Below are 23686 nucleotides of genomic sequence, written 5' to 3'. Positions count from 1 at the left end.
AATAAAAACACACAAGAGCTAAAATGAAAGTCTTGTTTAACTATACTTCATTGCCTATAAAAACAGATTAATATAAAATATAATGCCTTGGTATTTCTAAACAAAATACAAAGTTTGTTTTTGGTATAAAACAAATAAAATGTAAAAAGGTAGACAGTACGGCCTAGCAACTTGGATAACACTTTTTCTACGTATCGCTAACAACAAATCAGCACTTCAAGGATAATTCTAATCTTCCCAGTAACCATGAAGGCCAACTCTGACATGCTGTTATTTAAATGTATTACAGTGTCCATTTAGCTTTTGTCATAAAAGTCAGCACATGACTGCATTAAAGTAAAGATATTGTCACGCACATTCTGAAGAAAGTCTGCATTTATATATACTAATCACCTTGATTTAGAACATAGGATGTTAATCCCTGAAGCAGACTCCTTACCCTTAGGACTTAGACACAGGTTACATCTTAAGTAGTGATAAGACCCCCCCCCCCCCCCCCCCCCCCCCCAAGAGACAAGATCTTTCTCCACTGGAATCGAAATAATGGTACTCACTCATCTCATGAGCAAAAAAATTAGTTGAACAATTTCTACTTCATTGGTCATCTTCCTGCCTTCAGCTTGCTAATTGGACAGTTAAATTGATTGTTAAGTCTCATTTTTTTTCCTGTTAAAATAAAAAGATCCTGCTCTTTTCGGGTCCCTCTTCTGTTTAGTGCCCCCCCAGCAAGCAGTTTGCTATGGGGGGCACCTGAGCCGAGTCACAGCTCCCTGTGTCTATTCAGACATGGAGCCCTGACCCGGCCCCACCCCCTCACTCCCCCTAATTGCCTGGCTGACTTGGATTGACAGCAGCAGCCAATGGCGCTGCTGCTGTGTCTCAGCCAATCAGAAGGGAGAATCTCGGATGGGTGAGACACTCATGGACATCGCTGGACAGAGAAGGACCTCAGGTAAGTGTTAGGTGGGCTGAGAGGGGCTGCTGCACACAGAAGGCTTTTTATCTTAATGCATAGAATGCATTAAGATAAAAAACCTTCTGCCTTTACAACTCCTTTAAAGTCCAACTGAACATTCAGAGCATCAAAGAAAAGGATGTGTCATGACTAAGGCTTGGTTCACACCTCTGTGTGTGGCTGCGGGTGTTGGAATCGCATCTGTTCTTGCACTTGCAACCACCCACAGCCAAATCGCACTGCTCTTAGAAAATGCACGGGGCTGCCATTCATTTTGAATGGCACCCCCACACTTCTCGGCACGCAGGGCAATTGCCGAACTAAAGGGAAATTGCATGGCAAATGCAGCCCACACAAAACGTGGAAGTGTGAACCTAGGGTTACAGTTTGCGTCACTAAAAAAGCAGTCACAGCCTGAGCAGAAAAAAAGCCTGTACCTTGCCAGCATGCTGCAAAGAAGGACCCCTGCTCTCTATGTGGAAGCAGGGGTCTCTCTGTAGAAGTTTGACATGTCCCTGCTGAGTCAGAGCTAGAAGTCATGTTGAACCTCTGCAGACAGACCTCTGCTTCCACACAGATTGTAAGAGCACTGCAGCATGCTTGCAGGAGACTGGCTTTTCTACTCAAGCTGCGGAAGTACGTTTTACAATAAAATTTCACCCACAATTTAAAAGCGGTATTCAACCCATAAACATATGTATTATATTGCTGTTTACAATTTTTTAAATGAGATGGCTGCATTTTTCCAGGCTTTTTCCCCCCTTTATTTTCACCTGGTGACCCGGGCAATAAGTCTGTTATTTTTTCAACTTCCTTAACGGTCCCAATGCTCTTTGAGAAAGTCACGTGGTCAGTGACGATACGCGTGAGGGAGAGAGCCAGGTGACGTCACTTTTGGTTTCGGCCGAGACCGGAAGTCTTCTGAATGTTTAGTACGCTGTTTGCCAGTTACTATGGATGTAAGTTACTACGTTTTTGCCTTAATACATTTTGAGAATACTACACTATGGAGCCCTTCCCTTTCTTTTCATGGAAATGAGCCTGAGTTATTTGACGATTGTCTTTCCATTGGGAACGTCCTGGGAATCGATTGTTTTGGGCTGGAAACATCAGAGACGCTCATTGGTTACATTTATGAGGTGAGAGGCTGGGGGAAACAGTGTCACACACAGTGGATGGTGGAGAATCTTTGGATACTGACACTATTTGTGATAAACTGCATTGCACGTTGTGGATTCACTATTTAGACAATTTTTCTTGCACTTTTCATGGGACTACTTCTTGATGAATTAGCAACTTTTTTGTAATTAGATTTGTATGCACATTCCGTGGAACTCCGTGGAATCCACTGACTGTTATTTGCACATTGGATATTGCTATTTGCACATTGGATATTGCTTCTTTGCACATTTGCTATTTGTCATTTGCACATTGGATTATTTGATTATTTATATCATTGTTATTATTTGCACATTGCTCATTTGCACTATTGATTAGATATTCACATTTCATATATTAAATATCTTTATGCAGTAAGCGCCACATTTCTTTGATTGCCCAAGCTGTCCAGAAAAAAAAAGTGTCTGTTAGAGGGTTGAAACAAAACATTTAGGACACGTCATGTATCTCTTTATAATGATGTACCATGTTTTCGTTATATATTCATAACCTTTTATGTGCCTATTTATTGTTGTATATTTTTCTCTTGAAAATCCAATAAAATATTTAAAAAAAAAATAATTGTACACAGTATTGCATTTGCTGGGCCTGCCTGGGCATGTGGAGCGGTCAGAGCCGGTTCACACTGGGGCGATTTTGGATCCGACTTGAAATCGCCTCAAGTCGTCCCAAGTCGTGCTGTCAAGAAAAACAATGCAAGTGAATGGGAGTGGTGTTAATACACACGACTCAAGGCGATCCGACTTCAAAAGAAGTTCCTGTACGACTTCAATCCGACTTGTAGGCGATTCCTACCCATTGATTTCAATGGAAGTAGCTTTCAAGTCTGATAACTGTTCATAGTGAGGCGATTTTGCCAGAAGCAGAGAGAAATTTACCCAGAAGCCCCCAGGTACTCCCCTGTCCCCAGGCAGCCCCCACCTTCTTGGCACGGATTACTTTCACTTTCTTAGTACGTTGTCTCTGTTTGCACCATGACTGCCAGAGTTAGGAAAGAGGCCGTGGATAATGAGTCCCTTATAAGGCTGGTAAAAGAGAGACCATGCCTCTACAACAAGAGGGACCCCTTTTACAAGGACCAAATGAAGAGGGACAATGCCTGGCTGGACATTTCTCGCCTGACCTTTGAGGATTGGGGCATAGTGTCTGAGACCGACCGCACTGCCAAAAGTAAGTTTAACCTTTTTATTATATGTCTATTTTCCTTGCCTAGGCATGCTGGTTGTAGTTCCATACATGCCACTTGTTTGCACAGAGAATGGCGGCATGAACTCCCTTACCGGCATCAATAGATCCCCTGGCAGGAACAGTATATCCCATGCTGGCAATAGAAGATGCAGACAGGAACCATAGATTCCCCAAAAAAGTAGATCCCTAACAGGAACACTACTTCAAATGACAAGAACAACAATAGATCCCTGATCGGAACACTAGTTCACATGATAACAACAATCGATCCTTGACAACACTAGATCCCTGGCATGAACAATAGGTCCCCCAAAAACAATGGATCCCTGAAAGGTACACAATTTCGCATGAGAACAACAGTAGATCCTTGACAAAACTAGATCCCTGGCAGGAACAACAGATCCCCCAACAACAATAGATCCCTGATCGCAACACTAGTTCACATGAGAACAACAATAAATACTGACAACACTAGATCCCTGGCAGGAACAACAGATCCCCCAACAACAATAGATCCCTGATCGGAACACTAGTTCACATGAGAACAATAGATCCTTGACAACATTAGCTCAATAGCATGAACAATAGATCCCCCAACAACAATAGATCCCTGAAAGGAACACAAGTTCACATAACAACAACAATAGATCCTTGACAACATTAGCTCAATAGCATGAACAATAGATCCCCCAACAACAATAGATCCCTGAAAGGAACACAAGTTCACATGAGAACAACAATAGATCCTTGACAACACTAGATCCCTGGCAGGAACAACAGGTCCCCCAACAATAGATCCCTGATTGGAACACAAGTTCACATGAGAACAACAATAGATCCTTGACAAAACTAGATCCCTGGCAGGAACAATAGATCCCCCAACAACAATAGATCCCTGATCGGAACACAAGTTCACATGAGAACAACAATAGATCCTTGACAACACTAGATCCCTGGCAGGAACAACAGATCCCCCAACAACAATAGATCCCTGATCGCAACACTAGTTCACATGAGAACAATAGATCTTTGACAACATTAGCTCAATAGCATGAACAATAGATCCCCCAACAACAATAGATCCCTGATCGGAACACAAGTTCACATGAGAACAACAATAGATCCTTGACAACACTAGATCTCTGGCAGGAACAATATAATTGAAAAACTTGTCCTCAAAACCACGCATCTTATCATACATGGCCCAGAAATGCCCTCTGTTAGCTCTATTAGCAATAATTGGATGGATCCAATAGCGCCGTCTTCTTCTCATCCTCATCCTTCGCTTCCTTTCTTCCTCTTCCTCTTCTGTCAATACTGCCAAACCAGCTGTTATGACAGCTGCCATTAGGTAACGCACAGAGAGCATTTTAGACACAGGAAAACAGGGAACAGGGAAGAAGAAATCAAACAGGAAGAATAATGATGTCAGAAGAGCTTAGTAGCTCTGATTGGCCATTTCTGACATTCCCTGTCCTGGAGGCGATTTATAAATCGCCCCAGATCGCCTCAGATCGCCCTGTGGTTCACATTCAAGTCGTGTCGGAATCGCCTCTGGAAGTCGCGCTGGAAGTCGGATCGCCCCAGTGTGAACTGGCTCTCACAGTTACTTTTCTGAGTAACTAATTACTTTGCCAATGTAGTAACTGAGTCACTAACTCAATTACTTTTTCGGACAAGTAATTTGTAACTGTAACTAATTACTTTTTTAAAGGAAGATGAGCAACACTGGTAATTGATCAATAAACAGTTGTTTTCACTGAAAAAACAGTTGAGCCTAATAAAAAATCCAAGAAGTTTGGCCAAATGTAAAAAAAACAAAACAAAACATTTAGGACAGACAGGGGGCTTGCAATGCTCAGCTTTTATTCATTTAAGTAACATTTTTATCCTAAAAGAGAAAAAAAAAAATGTTGTGTAAATGCTTGAAAAGTGTAAGATAAAGATCAACTTTAACTTGTTAGTCAAGTCCCTCTATGTCTGCTAGTGCATCAAACACTACCCTCTCCACAGATTGAGAAAGCTGCTGCCCATAGGTGTCTTTGATGCTACTCTATTCAGTGTGGAGACACCCTAAGATAGGAAGTAGTTTTTTTTTATGGTTTATCTTGCGAAACAAATGAAACAAAAAAAACATAATTTTTTTGTTTTGTTTTTGGGATGATTACCACTTTCTAGCAGTAGGGTGCTGGAAGTGGAAGCTTGGTAATGAGTAATAGGGGTGAATTGTTTTTTTAATATGCTGGACAAAAGGGACTACCTCATGATTTTTAACAGTAGAGGCGTTGTAGTCTCAGCAGTTGAAGAGTTACATCAAAAGCACACAACTGAATCACATAATTACAGTGGGAATTACACCACTTGCCATTTAAAGATGGCTACTGTGTATAGTAGGGGATGTTTTACACTTTAAACAAAATTACTACATTGTTCTTTGGACAGTCATTTTTATTGTTTTGCTGTTATGCATCAGTATAATATCATATACCTGATCTACGATAGGATAACTTTAAAGAAAAACCTGACGTAGGAAAATTGTGTAGGCTGCCATTGCCGACCTCATACTTAAAATGTTCACTGGCTATCATGTTGATCCACAGCTTAAATATTTTCTGAATCGCTGGACTGGAATCAAGCATCTAAAAAGATCTGACTTTACTTACAGCATATTGTATTTATCCTGGGTCAATTATTATGCCAGCCGGGCAACTAATATTTGCAGCAATGGCAATAACAGGCTACATACTTATTTTATAACACAGGACATTTTAAAAGGATACTATATATATATATACACACATATACTGTACATATGTATATAAAACCAGCACATGTTGTTATAAGGGTTACCCTTACTTAGTGGGGAACAATTAATTTAATAAATGTTTTAATACAATAAAAATAATATTTTCTTGACATACAGAGCAGGGTAGTACCACTAAACTCCAGCTGCAATATGAAGAAGTTCATTAAACGCTCTTTATTGGAGAACTTTATACAACATGCCAATCCAAACAAAATAATTTGACATGGAATTTGCAATTTGAACTGCTGCCCTTTCTCTTTCTGTTACTAAATGTATCCAGTAGAAGGAAATGCCCTACTATTCCCTTTTCCAAATAATGGTGGAAGTATCATACAAGGTCAATTTATGTAACCAGCAAATGAACAGAATGGTCAGGAACTGTTTATGGGGCTGCAGGATCATCAAGTTTTATCTGCATGTTCGTGAACTTCACACATAATTTATCTACAGGTCCTTTGGTGACTCCAAAAAGAGAGAACAAACTGATGCAGTTATCTTGTCCCCTTCCGAGCCTTTCTGTATTTCATTCAAAACACTTTTCTAAGCCCCTGTTCTCCCAGCATTGATGGAGCACTGATACCACAGTCCCTGGCTTCACAAAATCCTGGAACACCTGCTTGGCCTGGAAGCCCCTGCTGTCCTTGAGGACCAGTGTAACCAGGAGGACCTTGGGGTCCAGCTATGCCATCCTTGGCAACTCCTGGGTATCCCGGATAGCCTATGGAAAAGGTAAAACAAATGGTTAAAAAATACATGGATATTACAGCTTAGCAAAGAAATTGGTGAAGAAACACACCTCCAGAATCACTGTTCAAAGAGTGTGTGTGCTATATTACAGGATATGTCAAGATGACAGAACTCATTGCTGAGGTACAAATGATGAAATTTCCATAGTCACATTTTCCATACCATGTGCTGACTAGCCTACAATCTGTAGAAAAATAAATCTGCTCCCAAAGGTAAACATTTCTAAATTTCTGGGAACACATTGCTGCACCCCCTTTAACATATCACAATATTACACACATATAACACAGTTCAAATTAACTTTACTTAGCTCTGATTTAACTCAATTAATAATAGCTAAAATATATTTTTATGTTTGCCTTAGAAGTATATATTTCAGCAGGCAATGTTTTACAAAGATCAAGAATAATGCAGAAAAATCCATAGCCAATTTTCATCTTTAATAAAATCACATTAAATGTAAACCTAATTGGCTGTAAAGAGCAACTGTATACTCGAGTATAAGCCGAGTTTTTCAGCACATTTTTTTGTGCTGAAAATGCCCCCTCGGCTTATACTCGAGTCACCTTTGTGCGCCTGATCTCTCAGACTTTGGTGACCCGGTACCTGGACCCCAAACTTGGCACACATGTAGCCCCACTCTTCCTCTACAAGTGTGCAAAGTTTGTTGTCCAGAGGACCTAAGGCCGGGGAGCACCGATTTTTCAAACAGTGAGGCATGGGCACAGTGAGGCATGGGCACAGTGAGGCATGCAGATGGACACCCTAGGCTTATACTCGAGTCAATGTGTTTTCCCATTTTTTTTGTGGTAAAATTAGGTGCCTTGGCTTCTATTCAGGTCGGCTTATACTCAAGTATATACAGTACTTCTTTTTACCCATCATAATAGACAAATGCACTGTACTATAGTCAAAATATACCGCTCTCTTTATTATATAAATATATGAAGAAACCAGTCTTTACAAACTCAATTAGGGTAACCAAGTATTGTCAATAAATCCCATATATTATGAGATAATATGCTGTTGCTTGTGAAGGAAGATGATGGGACCCAAGATGCCCATGCATCTTAATACTGGACCTCTTGTTCTGACACATATGGCCAAATCTGATGAATCCAGAACTCAAGCACTCAAGTCAATCTTTAAGATCACATAGAGAATATAAAATTAAGTCAAGCAATAACAATGTGCAAGGAAAAATGTTGATTATCAGACTAGATATTCCAATCCAGCCTTTCCCAAGAGTTTCATGGAATCTGGAGGTTCCTGCTAAGGTTGCTAGGGTTTCCTAGAGCAGTAGGCAATGAGGAATTGATCTCCCACCTACACTAGCCACCAATGTAAGGAGGCACTTTTCCACTGACCACTAATGTTGCTGGACAGTGCAGGAGGGTGTTATACACTACCTGGCTAAGGATTAAGACATGTTAGGTATGCCATATTATTTATTCTTGTATATAAAGTGTTCTACAATTTAGCTTAAAGGAAAAGTATGAAAGCGAGAAGTTTGGCTAAGGCCCACTGTTTGTCACCACTCTGTGCTCAGGGAAGACCTGAGAACTGAGGAATCAGTGGTCTTTGATCACTTTGATGTTCTTGGTGTAGAGCCAGTGGGGGACAAATGCAGCATCTCTTGTTCTCTTTTAAGCTAAATTGTAGCAGGGTTCCCTAAGACCTGAAAAATATTTCCTCTATGGTAAAAAATATTTAGAAAGGCTGGTCTACTCTATCAAATAGACTTTGTACCTCGCCCATTTAACATCTTTTACATTCAAACAGTGAATTTAAAAGATTCACATTTGTTTTTAGCATTCCTTTAAACTTATAAAACCAACAGACTCTTCTTGGTTGCTATGTGAAATACTACACTGTGTGCATAGAATGTATATGTTCTCCTTGTGTATGTATAGATTCCCCACATAATCCAAAGACCTACAGGCACAATTATTATTTACATAAATACCAAAGAGTGATTAGCTCCTAGCCATTATTTACCTCCTGGTCCTTGAACGCCATCTGGGCCTGGCAGTCCAGTGCCTGGGTTTCCTCTTACACCTTTTCCACCCTTTTCACCTGCATAGTGTGACACCATTAACACATAATATTAAATACAAACATTCTATGCTGAATATCTCACACTTGTATATCTATTTACATTACAACTGTCTCATCACAAATCATGTAAATATAGATTAAAGTGTTACTAAACCCAGAACCTACATTCACTATATCTGGTCTACCGCAGTACACAACACATAGAAATACAATTATTTTAGTAAATATAAACTGATATATACCTTTTCTCATCAGCGAGAATCTTCTATCAGTTCCTAGTAAAGCTTGTAGGAGGAGTTTTCAGTCTCCCCTGATCCTCTGTCTGGACAGTGCTGATTGGCCCTGTGCTGATCACATGCACCCTCCCAAGAAAAAAAATAACTCTCTAGCAATACACACCAAACTGACCAAGTGCAGCCAGTCCACTGGCTCTGTAAATATCATTTTTTTATTTTATTTTTTTGACAGTGTAAGAAGAGGAGGATCAGAAAGGCAGTATCAAATAGTCTTTATATACAATACAAAGAATTAACCCCTTAGGTTCCAAAGTGAATATAAAAAGCATGCTTTACTGCATATACAGACTGATTTTACTGTTGTGGGTTTAGTAACACTTTAAGTACAATGCTTTACACTTAAATTATATGTTTAATTCAAATTCAATTAATGATCTCAGTAGACAAAATGGAAAATTGTAATAGGAACAATACTTCTCACAAACCTCCCTTTTCTCAGTAACAGACGTATATAAAAATGTCAGAAAATAATATTAGTAAACAGTACAAAATACTGCAGATACAGTATGAGATTATTCTCTAATAGTTTTCTAATATCCTAATATATTGCTAATTTTGGAATATTTTTATAGGCTCTCACTGCAGTTCAGCCATACACATTTTTTAATTTATTATTCATAGCACAACAGTTTTTTATTACCGTTTAGAGTTTATTTACATGTTCAGCTATCCAGTTTCTCAAATTTCATTTAGTACAGCCCACATACTGCAGTCCACGTGGGCATTGCAGACGCCATAACGAGTCAAAGCATTTTGTCAAGTTTCATAACAAAGATACGATTGGGTTACAGTTTTCAAAGATAGGCAGATCACATGAACATTGAAGGGGATCTAATTTAGTGAGGGAATGACCTAAAAATGAGATCAAGTAGATCATAACAGATAGCTCCCAAAAGGGTGTTAATATAAAATTATATTACATTGTTACATTAGTAACTTCTATATTAAAGTATTGCTGTATTTTGTATTTAACATTATGTTAATGCTATGATATAGTTGTACAAGTACTATGTTACAAAGGTAACAACGTCTAATATTATTGTGTATTTATCACTTTGGTAACACCATGATGATGGCGTGTTTAGAGCAGCTCCCTTTGTCATCTGATGAAGTTATTCTAAAGAAATGTAGGACCGAGGCATTGATATTACTGTCAACAAGAACATATTTAATATTCCACTTAATTACCTTGGTCTCCCTCAGCTCCTTTTTGGCCTGAAACACCAATTGGTCCACGGGGGCCACGTTTTCCATTAATTCCTGCAGCCCCTGATTTCCCCTAGAAAAAAAAAAAAGTCAAGATTGAGGTTCAAATTAGGATAGTGGAGAGAAAAAGGTCACAATTAGGATAGTGGGACTTATAAGTAAATAAATGTATACAGCATATATATATATTTATATATACAGTTGAACCTCTGATTACGAGCATAATCCGTTCCAGGAGTATTCCTGTAATCCAAAGTACTCGCATATCAAAGCGAGTTTTACCATTGAAGTCAATGGAAACTAAAATAATTTGTTCCGCATTGACTTCAATGGGATGCAATACCGAATGCGACCGGAAAACGGTTGAAAAGGCCAGAGGACACTTGGGCTTGTTTCCTTTGGCAAGTGCTACACCCAAGTAAGAAGAAGGGGCATGAACTGTGCCAGTTTGCAGACTAAGAGCTGTCACAACAAGAAATAAGTGATTCAGCTGTAATACCCCTGTACTGCCCATCACATACCCCAGTACCCCAAGGGCAGGGCAGAGTAGTACAGTGCTATAGAATAGATCTCCATTTCATTCTTCAGACTCCATAGATCTCAATGCACACAGGGCTCTGCTCCTCACCTGTACACAGACCGGCAGCAGCACCGATCTCCTCCCTCCCGATGCTCACACCTTGGCTCTCTTCGCCCAATGTTGACAATCTGGGCCAGCAGGATCGGCGTTGCTGTGGAGAGGACATCAGACGATGCATGTGCACAGCACTAACTTCATCTGACTTTGCCTGTGGGCCTCAAAGTGAGTGCACAGCAAACTCGAGAGTCTGGATGGCGGGTGCGGGACTAGTTCATCCAGTGCAAGCTCCCCAGCGCTCCCCCCCTCCCCACGCTACGCTACTGACACAGTGGTTTACATATTGAACAATTACATAAGTCCCTGCCCTCAAGGAGCTCACAATCTAAGGTTCACAAGCATACATGAACAAGTCAGGGTCAATTTAGACAGGAGTCAATTACCCTACTAGAAGGTCTTTGGTTGGGGTAGGAAACTGAAGTACCCAAGTGAAACCCACCCAAGCAAACATTTTTAACAATTCTTTTTTTTTTTTTATTGCAAACCTAATTTTAGACCCAGTGATGCAATTGCCTCTGAAATGCAGGCAAATCGTGGCTAGTTGGAGGTGTCAGCATGGTGCTGTACATGGATTCCTGAAAACATCATGGCACCCAGCCACAATACTTCTCTCCTCTAACTGCAAGCACTGAGCTGGCTCTTAGGAGGATTTATGCAAATATCAAAAAGCTTTGATAAGGGGGTTTCAGTCTTGAGGAGTAGGCATTCCTTGGCATACTGCATTTGCATTCAGACCACCCTAGGTAACACACATCTGTGATTCTAAACCTATGTGATTGAAAGGACTAAAATACAAAAAAAGGAAGGCATGCCAGGGACAGTCAGTCTGGGGAGAAAAGTGCTCGATGATGCATGGTGTCTTTCAGCTAGGAAATTACGTTGGCTGTATTTGGCATGCTTTGGCTTCTAATGTACACTGTGAGAAGCTTATAGTGTGCAGTGAAATCAGAGAAAGCTATTTCATTTCAAGATAAGAAGCCTGTACAGCTGTGCAAGATTGGAGTAATGTAAGCCTGGAGTTCAGTTTTTAACCTGATTAGAATAAAATTAATAACATATAATTTTCACACACTATTAAACTTTAATAGTAAAAGCCGAGTTTTCAGCACATTTTTTTGTGCTGAAAATGCCCCCCTTTGACTTATACTCGAGTCACCTTTTTGTGCCTGATCTCCCAGAATTTGGGGGCTCGGTACTGGCCGGCCGTAGGTTCCCTGGACGCAAAACTTTGCACACATATAGCCCCACTATGCCTCTACAAGTGTGCAGAGTTTGTTGTCCAGGGGACCTACGGTCGGGGAGCAGCGATTTTTCAAAGCCGGTCACCCCTTCTATAGACTCCAATGTTAAATGGTAATTTCTCCGGTGATTTTGGGGACCCATTACCAGGTCTCCTAGACCCGAAACTTGGCACACATGTAGACCTATTTCTCCTCTACAAGTGTGCAAAGTTTGTTGTCTGGGAGACCTACGACCGGGGAGCACTGATTTTTCGAACCAGGGCACCCCTTCCAAAGACGCCCATGTAAAACGTTGGTCTAGTCATGGACACAGTGAGGCAAGGGCACAGTGAGGCAAGGGCACAGTGAGGCATGCACATGGACACAGTGAGGCATGCAGATGGACACCCTAGGTTTATACTCGAGTCAATACGTTTTCCCAGTTTTTTGTGGTAAAATTAGGTGCCTCGGTCTATATTCGGGTCGGCTTATACTCGAGTATATACATTATATTTCTATTGTTTTTGTTGGGATGTTGTTGTATATTTTTATACTGTTTTTAAATTTGCTGTTCTTAATGTATACTTTTATACTATATGTTGAATGGAGCTTTCCTATGTACATTCTGCAACAAATGGTCTACCACAAATAGAAATAATGAGTTTTTTGGTTCTTTGTGCTAAATAAAGTGGAAATTATAAACAAAATCATTTTAGAAAAATACTCCTACAATGTATACCATGTGTTCTTACCTTTTTTCCAACTTTACCAGATACCCCTGGTGGTCCAGGAGGTCCAATTAATGATGCATTGGCTGTTGGACATGCACTTGTACATTTTCCTCTGATACTGGCTGCGTAATTTGATGTTGCCTCTATAACTACTTTGCGGCACAATTCATATACCAAATTATCTGGCATGTCAGGTCCCTAAAATAATAACAAAAAAAATAATACGTTTTCTTTTATAATAAAGTTAGTCAACCTGTATAAAACAAGTTTAAAGGATATTAAACCCCAAGAACAAAAACTGAATATGTTGCAGTTTATCAGCACTTAGATTTGGTGGTTTTGGTTTTTAGATTTTAGGCTTTGTTTTCCCTTTATTTTCGCTTGGTTATCCTGTAAATAATACACTTCCTGTTCTATAGTGACAACACTCACCAACTGTATCTTAGAAGGGAGACCTTGTTGTCACCCTAGGCTTCTCTTCCAATTCAGAGTACAGAATACCTTACCCTCTCCTCATCTCATCTCCCCCCTTACATGTTGTAGAATATGCATGAGTTGCTTTAACAGGACTGTTCATTCACATGACCACTGTGATTGGCTACCACAGTGATCATATGATCTGAAGTCAGTCCCGCTGACAGGTGGAAACTGTCTATGGCAGTTTGGTCACTGTGCCACAAAGTGATTGCGCTCCCAGCACGAGAGCCTTGGCTGTCCATGGATGCATAAGTGCGGTCATACTGTTCTATCTTAGCTGCCCTGATTTCTCCCTTATATTTCTTATTGCATTCTGTGGAATGTTGAGGATGACCCCTCAGCCTTGTATTTTAGAAATGTCTTATAAAAGCATACAAAAGCATGTATGTCATTGCCCATTTAAATCAGGCTTTACAGTTTTATTTTAATGGCAAAGGTAGTAACATTGTTGCTATTTACAGTATTTATTTATCCACTTGAGCTCCGAAAGATTTTACCCCCTTCATGAACAGAGCAGTTTTTGCTATTTGGCACTTTAACTGCCAATCATAAAGTCATGCAACACTGTACACAAATTATTATTTTTTTCCTAACAAATAGAGCTGTTTATTTGGTGGTATTTGGTCACCACTGGGTTTTTATGTTTTTTGTGATATAAATGAAAAAATAAAACTAACATTTTGATAAAAACCTCCAATATTTTCTACTTTCGGTTATAAAACATATCCAATACAAAATTAAAAAAAAAAAGAATTTCTTTATAAATTTAGGCCAAAATTTATTCTGCTACACCTCTTTATTAACCACTAGCCGACCAGCCACCGTCATTCTATGGCGGCAGGTCGGCTCTCCTGGGCGAGACCACGTCATTCCACGTCATTCCCCGACTCCCGTGCGTGTGCCCGGTGGGCGCGATCGCCGCCGGGCACACGCGATCGCTCGTTACAGAGCGGGGACCGGGAGCTGTGTGTGTAAACACACAGCTCCCGGTCCTGTCAGCGGGGGAAACGCTGATCTTCTGTTCATACAATGTATGAACCGAGGATCAGTGTTTCCCCTAGTGAGGCCACCCCCCCCCCCACAGTAAGAACACACAAGGGACATACTTAACCCCTTCCCCACCCCCTAGTGTTAACCCCTTCACTGCCAGTGGCATTTTTATAGTAATCCAATGCATTTTTATAGCACTGATCGCTATATAACCTTTGTGCAAACCAATCAATAAACGCTTATTGCGATTTTTTTTACGAAAAATAGGTAGAAGAATACGTATCGGCCTAAACTGAGGAAAAAAAATGTTTTTTTATATATTTTTGGGGGATATTTATTATGGCAAAAAGTAAAAAATATTCATTTTTTTCAAAATTTTCGCTCTATTTTTGTTTATAGCGCAAAAAATAAAAACCGCAGAGGTGATCAAATACCCCCAAAAGAAAGCTCTATTTGTGGGGAAAAAAATACGCCAATTTTGTTTGGGAGCCACGTCGCATGACCGCGCAATTGTCTGTTAAAGCGACGCAGTGCCGAATCGCAAAAAGTACTCTGGTCTTTGGGCAGCAATATGGTCCGGGGGGTAAGTGGTTAAACACTTTTTATTTTTTTTTACCAATTGGTACGTGCAAAAGTTATAGCGTCTCTAAACTTTGAAATATATACTGGAATTTACGCATCTAATGACACCATGCTAGTAATGGCAGTGATCAACGACTTATAGTGGGACTGTGATAGTGTGGTGGGCAATCTGGAGCTAGCCGACGCTGGCTGGGAGGTACACTAACTGACACTGACATCAATAGTGACACTAATACAGTGAGCAATTATATTACTGTACACTGTCATTGTACTAATGACACTGGCTGAGAAGGGGTTAACATCTAGGGGCAATCAAAGAGGTAACTGTGTGCCTAACAATGGGTAATGTGTGAACTATGTGCTGCTTTTACTTACTTATCGGGCAGTTTTTTATCCCTGCTTTGCAGGGAGAAGAAACAGCCAGATCGTTGTTCACAGAACTCTGTGTATGATTGGCCACAGCCGATCAGCTAACTTGAGCCAAAATCATTGGCTAAAATCAGCTGCTAAACTAGTGCTTTGTCCAATCTTAGCATGGGCTGGCAGGAGGCGTGGGCTTGCGCACCATGAACCTGGAAAAAAAGGCCACAAAGTACAGGTACACTGCCCAGTCTGCAGCTGAAATATAAACTGAAAAAGTAACGCTTCAAAATGAGTGTAAGGTAACAACAGATCAATCTGATTTATACTTGAAAATCTGGTTGACATGGACATGTGCTTGTAAGTTGGCCAGATTGAATAGTGCTCTTGTAATGCCATTTCATGGACTGATCAGCACAATCTGGGCCACCATGTGGGGAATCTTGCTGGAACTGAATTTGGTACACTAGGGAATTACAAATATTCAAACCATCTTTCTAAAGACTCAATCACATAGTGTTTCAGCTGAAAAAAAAAAATTCTTCTTGACGTAAAATAATTACCAAGAGTACATCGTGTAATCTTTAAAGAAAGTTCAACATTTGTCAAAAACCTGTCTACCGTTCTCACAAAACTGAAAAATTTGGTTCATTCTCAAAAATATGTCCTTTTACTGACTCTTTACAGCTAGCAATCAAATCAAAGGGTATACTGTAGTATATTTATTGTCGTTAGTTTGAAAAAAAATATTGCTAAAATAGGAAAATGTGACAGTAATAAGGATATTTCTTGATAGGAACGGTGGTCATCAATTAAAATTCAATGAATATGTGAAAATCAAGATATATCAAAAATGTCTAGAGAATTTGCTAAATACACATGATATTGGGTTTAAAAGCATCAGCTAAAGATATTTGCAATGTTCTATCAAGGAGATACAGGGGACAACATCTCAAAGCATCCAAGTCTCAAACTATTTAGCATTTAAACTTTTAGTAGTTATATGATTACATATTTTCTTTATTACATTTGTTACAAGGCAACAAAGCCAACTGTTTTCCATGTTCTAGCAAGATAGATTGTCTGTATAGATTCTTCTTTTCTCATATTATTCTGTGTATAGTATTTTTTTTTTTCAATAAAGTTTTTCTTGTATGTAAAAAAAAGTTTAGGTAGACATAGTGCAAGTATGCAAATTGCTGCTAATATTCTTGCTATATTTTCAGCACTAAATTATATGTGAACTATGAAATAATTATTATACTGTATTTGAACACTATTAGCAATGTTTTGAATACTTTCATTTTTGATATTTGAGTTTTATTAAAGAGAATTTTCTGAGGGCGAGTTTATTGCTTAATTTTATTCTGTTAGGTGCAGAAAATGTACAATGAATTTCAATATACTATATATTATACTTTTAATAATGTTTAAAATATATATATATATATAGCTATAGATTATATATATATACATATATATATATATATATATATATATATATATATATATATATATATATATATATATATATATATATATATATATATATATATATATATATATATATATATATATATAATCTCTATCTAAGGATTGCTGCACTTAAAATGTTTTTAAAAATTCCAAGAAGATACAAACAATGCATAGTGTGCTCCATAGAGCATACTATGCATTGTTTGTAACTTTTTGGACTTTTTAAATACATTTTAAGTACAGCAATCCTTTGTTTTGTTTTTATTATTATTATTTATAGCCTGTGGGAAGGCTTGATTGCTTTGCACTGTGAACAATTACCGGGGCACTCTTCACCCCACTCACTGAACTATATACACTATCTCACAAAAGAGACCCTGTGACCCTGTAACACTAACAAGTTACATGACACCGGGGAGGGAAAATAGATAATTGGGCCTATTTTTTTAATTTTCACATAGGGGTGTACTCACTTTTGTTTCCAGTGGTTTAAACATTAATGGCTGTGTGTTGTTATTTTGAGGGGACAGCAAATGTACACTGTTATACAAGCTGTACACTCACTACTTTGCATTGTAGCAACGTGTCATTTCTTCAGTGTTGTCACATGAAAAGATATAATAAAATATTTACAAAAATGTGAGGATGTACTCACTTTTGTGAGATACTGTATATGTATAATCCAGTGGTTGTCACTGCACACATATCAGAGATCTTATTATCAGAATTGAGGGATTGTAAAGTTTTGAGTTAATGTCTGCATTTTGTATTATCTATGTATCAACAAACCTACATCATATTTTGCATTTTGTCTAAAAGTAACGCTGTTAATATTATGTAAGGATAGTGATTAGTTTTTTACAGCTTCATTCATATCAACGAAGTACATTTATTAACTGTACGTTTATACAAAAGGGGGTAAAAAGCTTGCCAATATTTACTAGTGAAACTACTGGGTAATTGTAATGAATAGAAAAATAAGTACTTCCTTACCACCAGTCCCGGTAGTCCAGGAGGTCCAAGAGGACCATTTTCTCCGCGATCTCCGACTGGGCCTACAGTACCTCTAGGGCCTGGTGAACCAGGAGCACCTGGTCTTCCCATAGAACCTGGTGGTCCAGGTCGTCCACGTTTGCCTTGCTTTGGGTAAACAAACATGTAATAGCTATAAAATCAGTTATCAGTAATTTTTTTTTTCTACATAAGAACTCTTCTGTATGGAATTACAAAATACAGTATTTGCAGTATATTACAATAAAAATCTAAATACCTACGTATTTTATTCAAAATGAAGACTATAGAAGAAGTGAGTGGTTGACCTGTTACCAGTATAATGTTGCCTATTATAGCCTAGTGACTATGTTCAGTATGGTAAAGAGCAACATATAGAGTACATTAACCCACATGTCCTTTAAAGTACATTAAATCAATCACCTCATGAATATTCTTCTACATTATGGTCTATAGGCATGTGCAGATCTGAAAAATTAGTTTAGTTTAGTTTTGGATAGATTTGTTATGTTACTAATTTTGTTTTGCTAATTTGTTTTGGAATTTGTTTCGTTTATTCATTTTTTAACGAACTCCAAATTTTCAGAGCGGTTTTAATTCGGATCAGTCAAAAAATTATCAACTAATTCAAATTCTGTGTGAAGAATAACTGGTTGTTAACGAGCAGCCCAGGAAGCCAACTACCACATCCTTACCAACCAATGACTCATCAGATGTCAGCTGGCTTCCATGCTGACAGTTGAAATGTAAACAAAAGTTTGTCTGCAATGAAAAATGCAGAAAAAAACAGCATGGGACCCCCTCCCAATCATTATCCGGCCCCCTCAAATCCCCACAGTTTAGCAGTTGATGGGGACAAGGGCCTCCAAAACCCTGACCCAGTGGTTGTGGTGGTATGGGGGTCTTGTCGGGATGTGGAAGCCCCCTTTAACAAGGGGGCCCCCAGATCCTGGTCCTCCGTATGTGAATGAATATTGGGTACATAATACCCCTACCCACTCACCAAAAGTGTGAAAAGTAAATAAAAACCACAACAAATACATCCGAATCTCCGAATTTATATTCGGACAGAAACTAATTGCACATGTCTAATGGTCTATTCAATATCATGAAAAATAAATTACTGAAGGCTTCTAAATGTGCGGAACTCTAAGCTGATCATATACAAAGGAGGAATTAAACTTTTCACATAACTGAGTAACATAACTGCTGCATCACAGTGTGAATGACTACTGTCACAGTCAGGGGTCAGATTCGGAGACCAGTAGCTATAGCAGTACAAAGGCTCCCACCAACCAGCTGGATAAATAAAGAAGCAGATCACCCTGGCGGATGGCATGGGCTCACTCAAGGCCCAAAGTCAAACTCACAGTAACCAGTGTTTGCCAGAGCTCCTGATGGTGGAAATGGGTTTTGCTGTGTGTTAGTACTATGTGGTGATCCTCAAGATCGTCCCACCAGGAGGTGAGCAAGCCAGGGTCCAGTAGCAAATATAGCAGGTAGGGATTAAGCAAAAGCATAAATCGGCAACAAGCCACAGGACAGTACCAAGTGGTTGCAGGTGGAGATCAAACAGAAGCATAGTTAGGGAGCAAGCCAAAGCTAAGTAACAAAGGGTAGCGAAGAAATGAATGGCACCAGGAGTTATAAGAGCAAGATATTGGCTGGAGAAAGCACAATAATCTGGCAAACAGGAAGTGCAAAAGCATGACTATAATAGGAAATTCATGTGAGGAGCAAATGGTTCAAGAATCAAGAGAAACAAGATTCAAACCAAGTCTGTTCAAGGAATTGTCCAGACTGCTGTTCAGCACCCCAGATGGTTTAGAGGCACAGCAGAGGTTGCAGGTCCAGATCGGGGGTCTTGACAACTACTCTACTACCTGGAAAAGTGTTTGTTTCCCAACCTCATTCCTTAAGTACCCCAACATTTTTTGTGAATTTCCCTTAGAAAAAATAGGTGTTTGCACCGGGCTATTGACATTCATTTAAAGCATATGTGCAAGGTGAAGGAAACTCTAAAAATATGACCTGTTGAAGTAATTGAGGACTGAGGTTTGGGACCACTGCTATAGATTATTAGAGTTTGTAGGTTTGTTCCAAATCTTTACAAATAATGATGCTAGAGACAGCCAGAGTACTAGGATTTTCAGAGGAAGGTCAGCAGTATTTCTCTTTTCCAGATTTAATAAAAATAAAAAATAAAATTAAACTGTGTGATACTTACTTGACCTTTGTCTCCAGTGTCGCCTACTTCCCCCTATAGGAATTAAAGGAAGACATTAAATCAAGTTAACAGAAAATACAGGCTAACTTGGTAAAGGTTTTTTTTTAATCTAGGAGTTCCTTCTAATTGTGATTTCCCTGTTATTTCAATGGAAAGCTTACTACTACGCAAATAAGAATAATGAGCAAAGACATTTTTCAATTTCAGCACCGGGGTCTAAAATTTGTATGGATCGAAGAACACAATTCAGGGTCAGGAAACTGCTCATGGATATTGCTGGGTTGTTTTAGCTCTAGAGCTTCTGCTAAATAAATCTCATGTTTGTATATTAATATCATAATTTTAAAAATTCCACTCAACTGGAATTAAAATGTAAGTTTATTTGTTTTTTCATTAAACAAGTATATTTTAGAACTACATATGTTTACAGTTCTGTCAAAAGTTTTAATTAGACATGCAAATCTATTGCAACTTAAATAATAACAAAAATATAATTTGCGTGATATGTTAAGAGACATTGCGTTTTAAAGTTATTGCATTTTAAAGTTTTGACATCAGGTCTGTTAAAACATGTAGCAATTGCAGTATACTGTATTACAAACATTTGGATTGTAACTTATATTAAAAATACCTTGGCTGCTGTTTTTCCCTTTGTACCTTGTTTACCTTTTTCTCCCTGAAATATAAGTAGTTCATTAGAAAAAGCATAAGCCATTGAAATAATATATCTTTATATCAAATTATTGGGGTTTCTGATATGTGTAACTCACTTCCGATAGTCTAATTAGACACCACAGAATCCAATACAACGGCCCACTCCCCCACCTTCAGCCCACAGCCAGTAATTCACAGTCTCTGCTGTGTATGATTCCCTATTATTCTATGTAGAGGCGGATGTGTCCTTTCCCTTCACTCAGGTCTCAAGTTACACTGATCTCACTTCTCTAGTCGGTGCAAGGTTTGAAATCAGATTAGGTTCCTTGCCTGCTGGAGCTGAGAACAATCCTTTGATCTGTGGGTTTTAGAAGGATGTACAGGAAAAATTGCTACAGATAAACGGGTACATCATACCTGGAGTATTAGTTTCATCTCTGTGTATCACCTGAGGCCAGTCACTTCACTGGGTAGATGTAATGGTTTACAACTACTTTAACCACTTGAGATCCATGCTACAAACAAAAGACGTCCACAGCGCGGCTCTCAAGTGCCAAGTGGACGTCTTTTTCTGTGCATTACCCGTGCGCGCCACTGGGGGGCACGCAGCGGGTAAACACTGTGCCGGCGCATCACTGGGAAGCTGATGCGTGTACCTGGCGGCCGCGATGTCCGGTGTGCATTTTGATAGCACTGATCACTGTATAAATGTGAATGGTCCCAAATTTGTGTCAAAAGTGTCCGATATGTCCGTCGCAATATCACAGGCCTGACAAAAAAAAAAAAAAAAAATCGCAGATCGCCGCCATTACAAGTAAAAAATAAAAAAAAAAAAATAAATCATAAATCTATCCCCTATTTTGTAGGTGCTATAACTTTTGCGCAAACCGATCAAATACTCTTATTGCGATTTTTTTTTTAACAAAAATATGTAGAAGAATACGTATCGGCCTAAACCAAGGAAAAAAATATTTTTTTTAAAAAAAAATTGGGATATTATTATAACAAAAAGTAAAAAATTGAGTTTTTTTTTTCCAAATTTTCTGTCTTATTTTGTTTATAGCGCCAAAAATAAAAATCACAGAGATGATCAAATACCACCAAAAGAAAGCTCTATTTGTGGGGAAAAAATTATAAAAATATAATTTGGATACAGTGTTGTATGACCGCGCAATTGTCATTCAAAATGCGTCAGCGCTGAAAGCTGAAAATTGGTCTGGACACGAAGGGGGTTTAAGTGCCCAGGATTGAAGTGGTTAAGCTAAATAAAAATTCCCTTGCAAAGTGCACATGCTCTTTTCCTTAAGGCCCCTTTCACACTGGGGCGTTTTTTGAGCGTTATTCTAGTGTTTTTCAAGCGTTATTTGAGCGAAGCCTCATCTGCAATTCCAATGTGCTGGTAAAGCACCGCTAAGACCCTAAAGTTTTAGGGCGTTTTTTCAGTGCCTCAGTGTGAAAGGGCAAGGCATTTTTACAGCGCTTTCAATTCATTTCAATGGAGAGGGGTGTTTTTGGAGCGTTTTTTTCAGCGCCCAAAAGCTGCTCCAAAGATGCTGCTTGCAGGACTTTTCTCAACGCCCCGTCAGTGCAACGCCTCAGTGTGAAAGGGTAAAGCGTTTTTACATCGCTTTCAATTCATTTCAATGGAGAGGGGCGTTTTTGTAGCGTTTTTTCAGCGCCCAAAGGCTGCTCCAAAGATGCTGCTTGCAGGGCTCAGTGTGAAAGGGTCCATTGAGATGCATGGAGAGCGTTTTATGAGCGTTTTAATAGCGCTATTTTTAATGCTAAAACGCTGTAAAAACGATTCAGTGTGAAAGGGGTCTTAGTAAATCAACCCCTGTCTATGTGGAATTCTGAGTTGTGACCTAATATGATAATGTAAACTTAAAGTAGTTCTAAACCCAATCACTATAATCTTATATTCGATGCAGGTAAAAAGCATAAGTTCACCTTTGGAACATGTTACATGTTCCACCCATTTTTGGAGTGGAGCTTGTGATCCCCCACCTGTGACAGCAGGTTGGGGATCCTCTCCCCCCCCGTACTTGCTTTCACAGTTTTTCAGTGAATGAATGCCTACAAGTACCGTGAACTATTTGCGGCTGACGACTTCTCAATGGGCTGCGAGGGCGCTGGTGAGCACTCTCGTAGCACATTTGTCTTCCTGCTCTCAGGTAACTGCCTGACTGTATGAGGTACGAGCAGACAGCTATGCTAAGAGTCTGCAGGAGCCTATGCTAAGAGTATGCGGGTGCAGTGCTCTGCAGGCTCCTAAGTAAAAAAAATTATAAAGGCACATTTTCTACCTGCAAAAAAAACGTGATTTTTTTTTTTTTTTTTTTAAAGGTGAACTTATCCTTTAACATGTAGATGTTACTTTTAAAATGTGTTTTCAAGATTTGTAAAATCTCCAGCCTTTATTAAAAGAATAGCTGGTGATCCTGTCATTATTGTCCTCATTCAGACACTTATTGTTATGGAGTGGCAAACATGTCCCATGTGTACTCCTGTATTGTCACCCTGTCTCACGCACCATTGGTGGAGGCTACAACCACACTGAGCAGACATGGTCCATCCTTTTTACTATCAGGAAGCAAGTCAAGAGTAATGATGTGCAGCCAACCCTGGGGCATGGGCGTAGGAAACGGGGGGGGCGGACGCATCCCCCCCAGGAAATAATGCGGGGGGGACAGGTATGGTAAAATCCCCCCAGGTTAGGAGGACTTGGAGCACTGCTGATCAGGGCTGGCGCTAGTGCAAGGCAAGTTTGGCGCTTGCCTTACGGCAACAGCGCCACCCAAAGAAACAGGGCGGAATAATCAGTCCCGGTGTGTTGTCATATTCTGCTCCCTAAACACACCGGCCGAGAGCGCCGTGCGGGGTGCA

The 23686-nt window shown here is 39.3% G+C and overlaps 1 protein-coding gene across 1 annotated transcript in view; it reads right to left on the bottom strand.

The window, feature by feature from the left end:
• Nucleotides 1–6162: 6162 nt before the first annotated feature.
• LOC120940694 (collagen alpha-1(IX) chain-like) overlaps nt 6163–23686 on the bottom strand; it is a 145588-nt gene continuing 128064 nt past the window's right edge. The window contains exons 23-29 of the mRNA XM_040353686.1: nt 20778–20822; nt 20147–20179; nt 17902–18048; nt 13045–13221; nt 10418–10508; nt 8874–8951; nt 6163–6846 (exon numbers count right to left, since the gene is read on the bottom strand). Of these exons, the coding sequence (XP_040209620.1) occupies nt 6656–6846; nt 8874–8951; nt 10418–10508; nt 13045–13221; nt 17902–18048; nt 20147–20179; nt 20778–20822 (762 nt within the window). The 3' untranslated portion in view covers nt 6163–6655. The remainder of the gene's footprint in view (nt 6847–8873; nt 8952–10417; nt 10509–13044; nt 13222–17901; nt 18049–20146; nt 20180–20777; nt 20823–23686) is intronic.

This window comes from Rana temporaria, chromosome 5 (genome assembly GCF_905171775.1).
Source record: "Rana temporaria chromosome 5, aRanTem1.1, whole genome shotgun sequence".
NCBI classification, from domain to species: Eukaryota; Metazoa; Chordata; class Amphibia; order Anura; family Ranidae; genus Rana; species Rana temporaria.
This window is presented reverse-complemented; position numbering and strand designations above follow the sequence as displayed.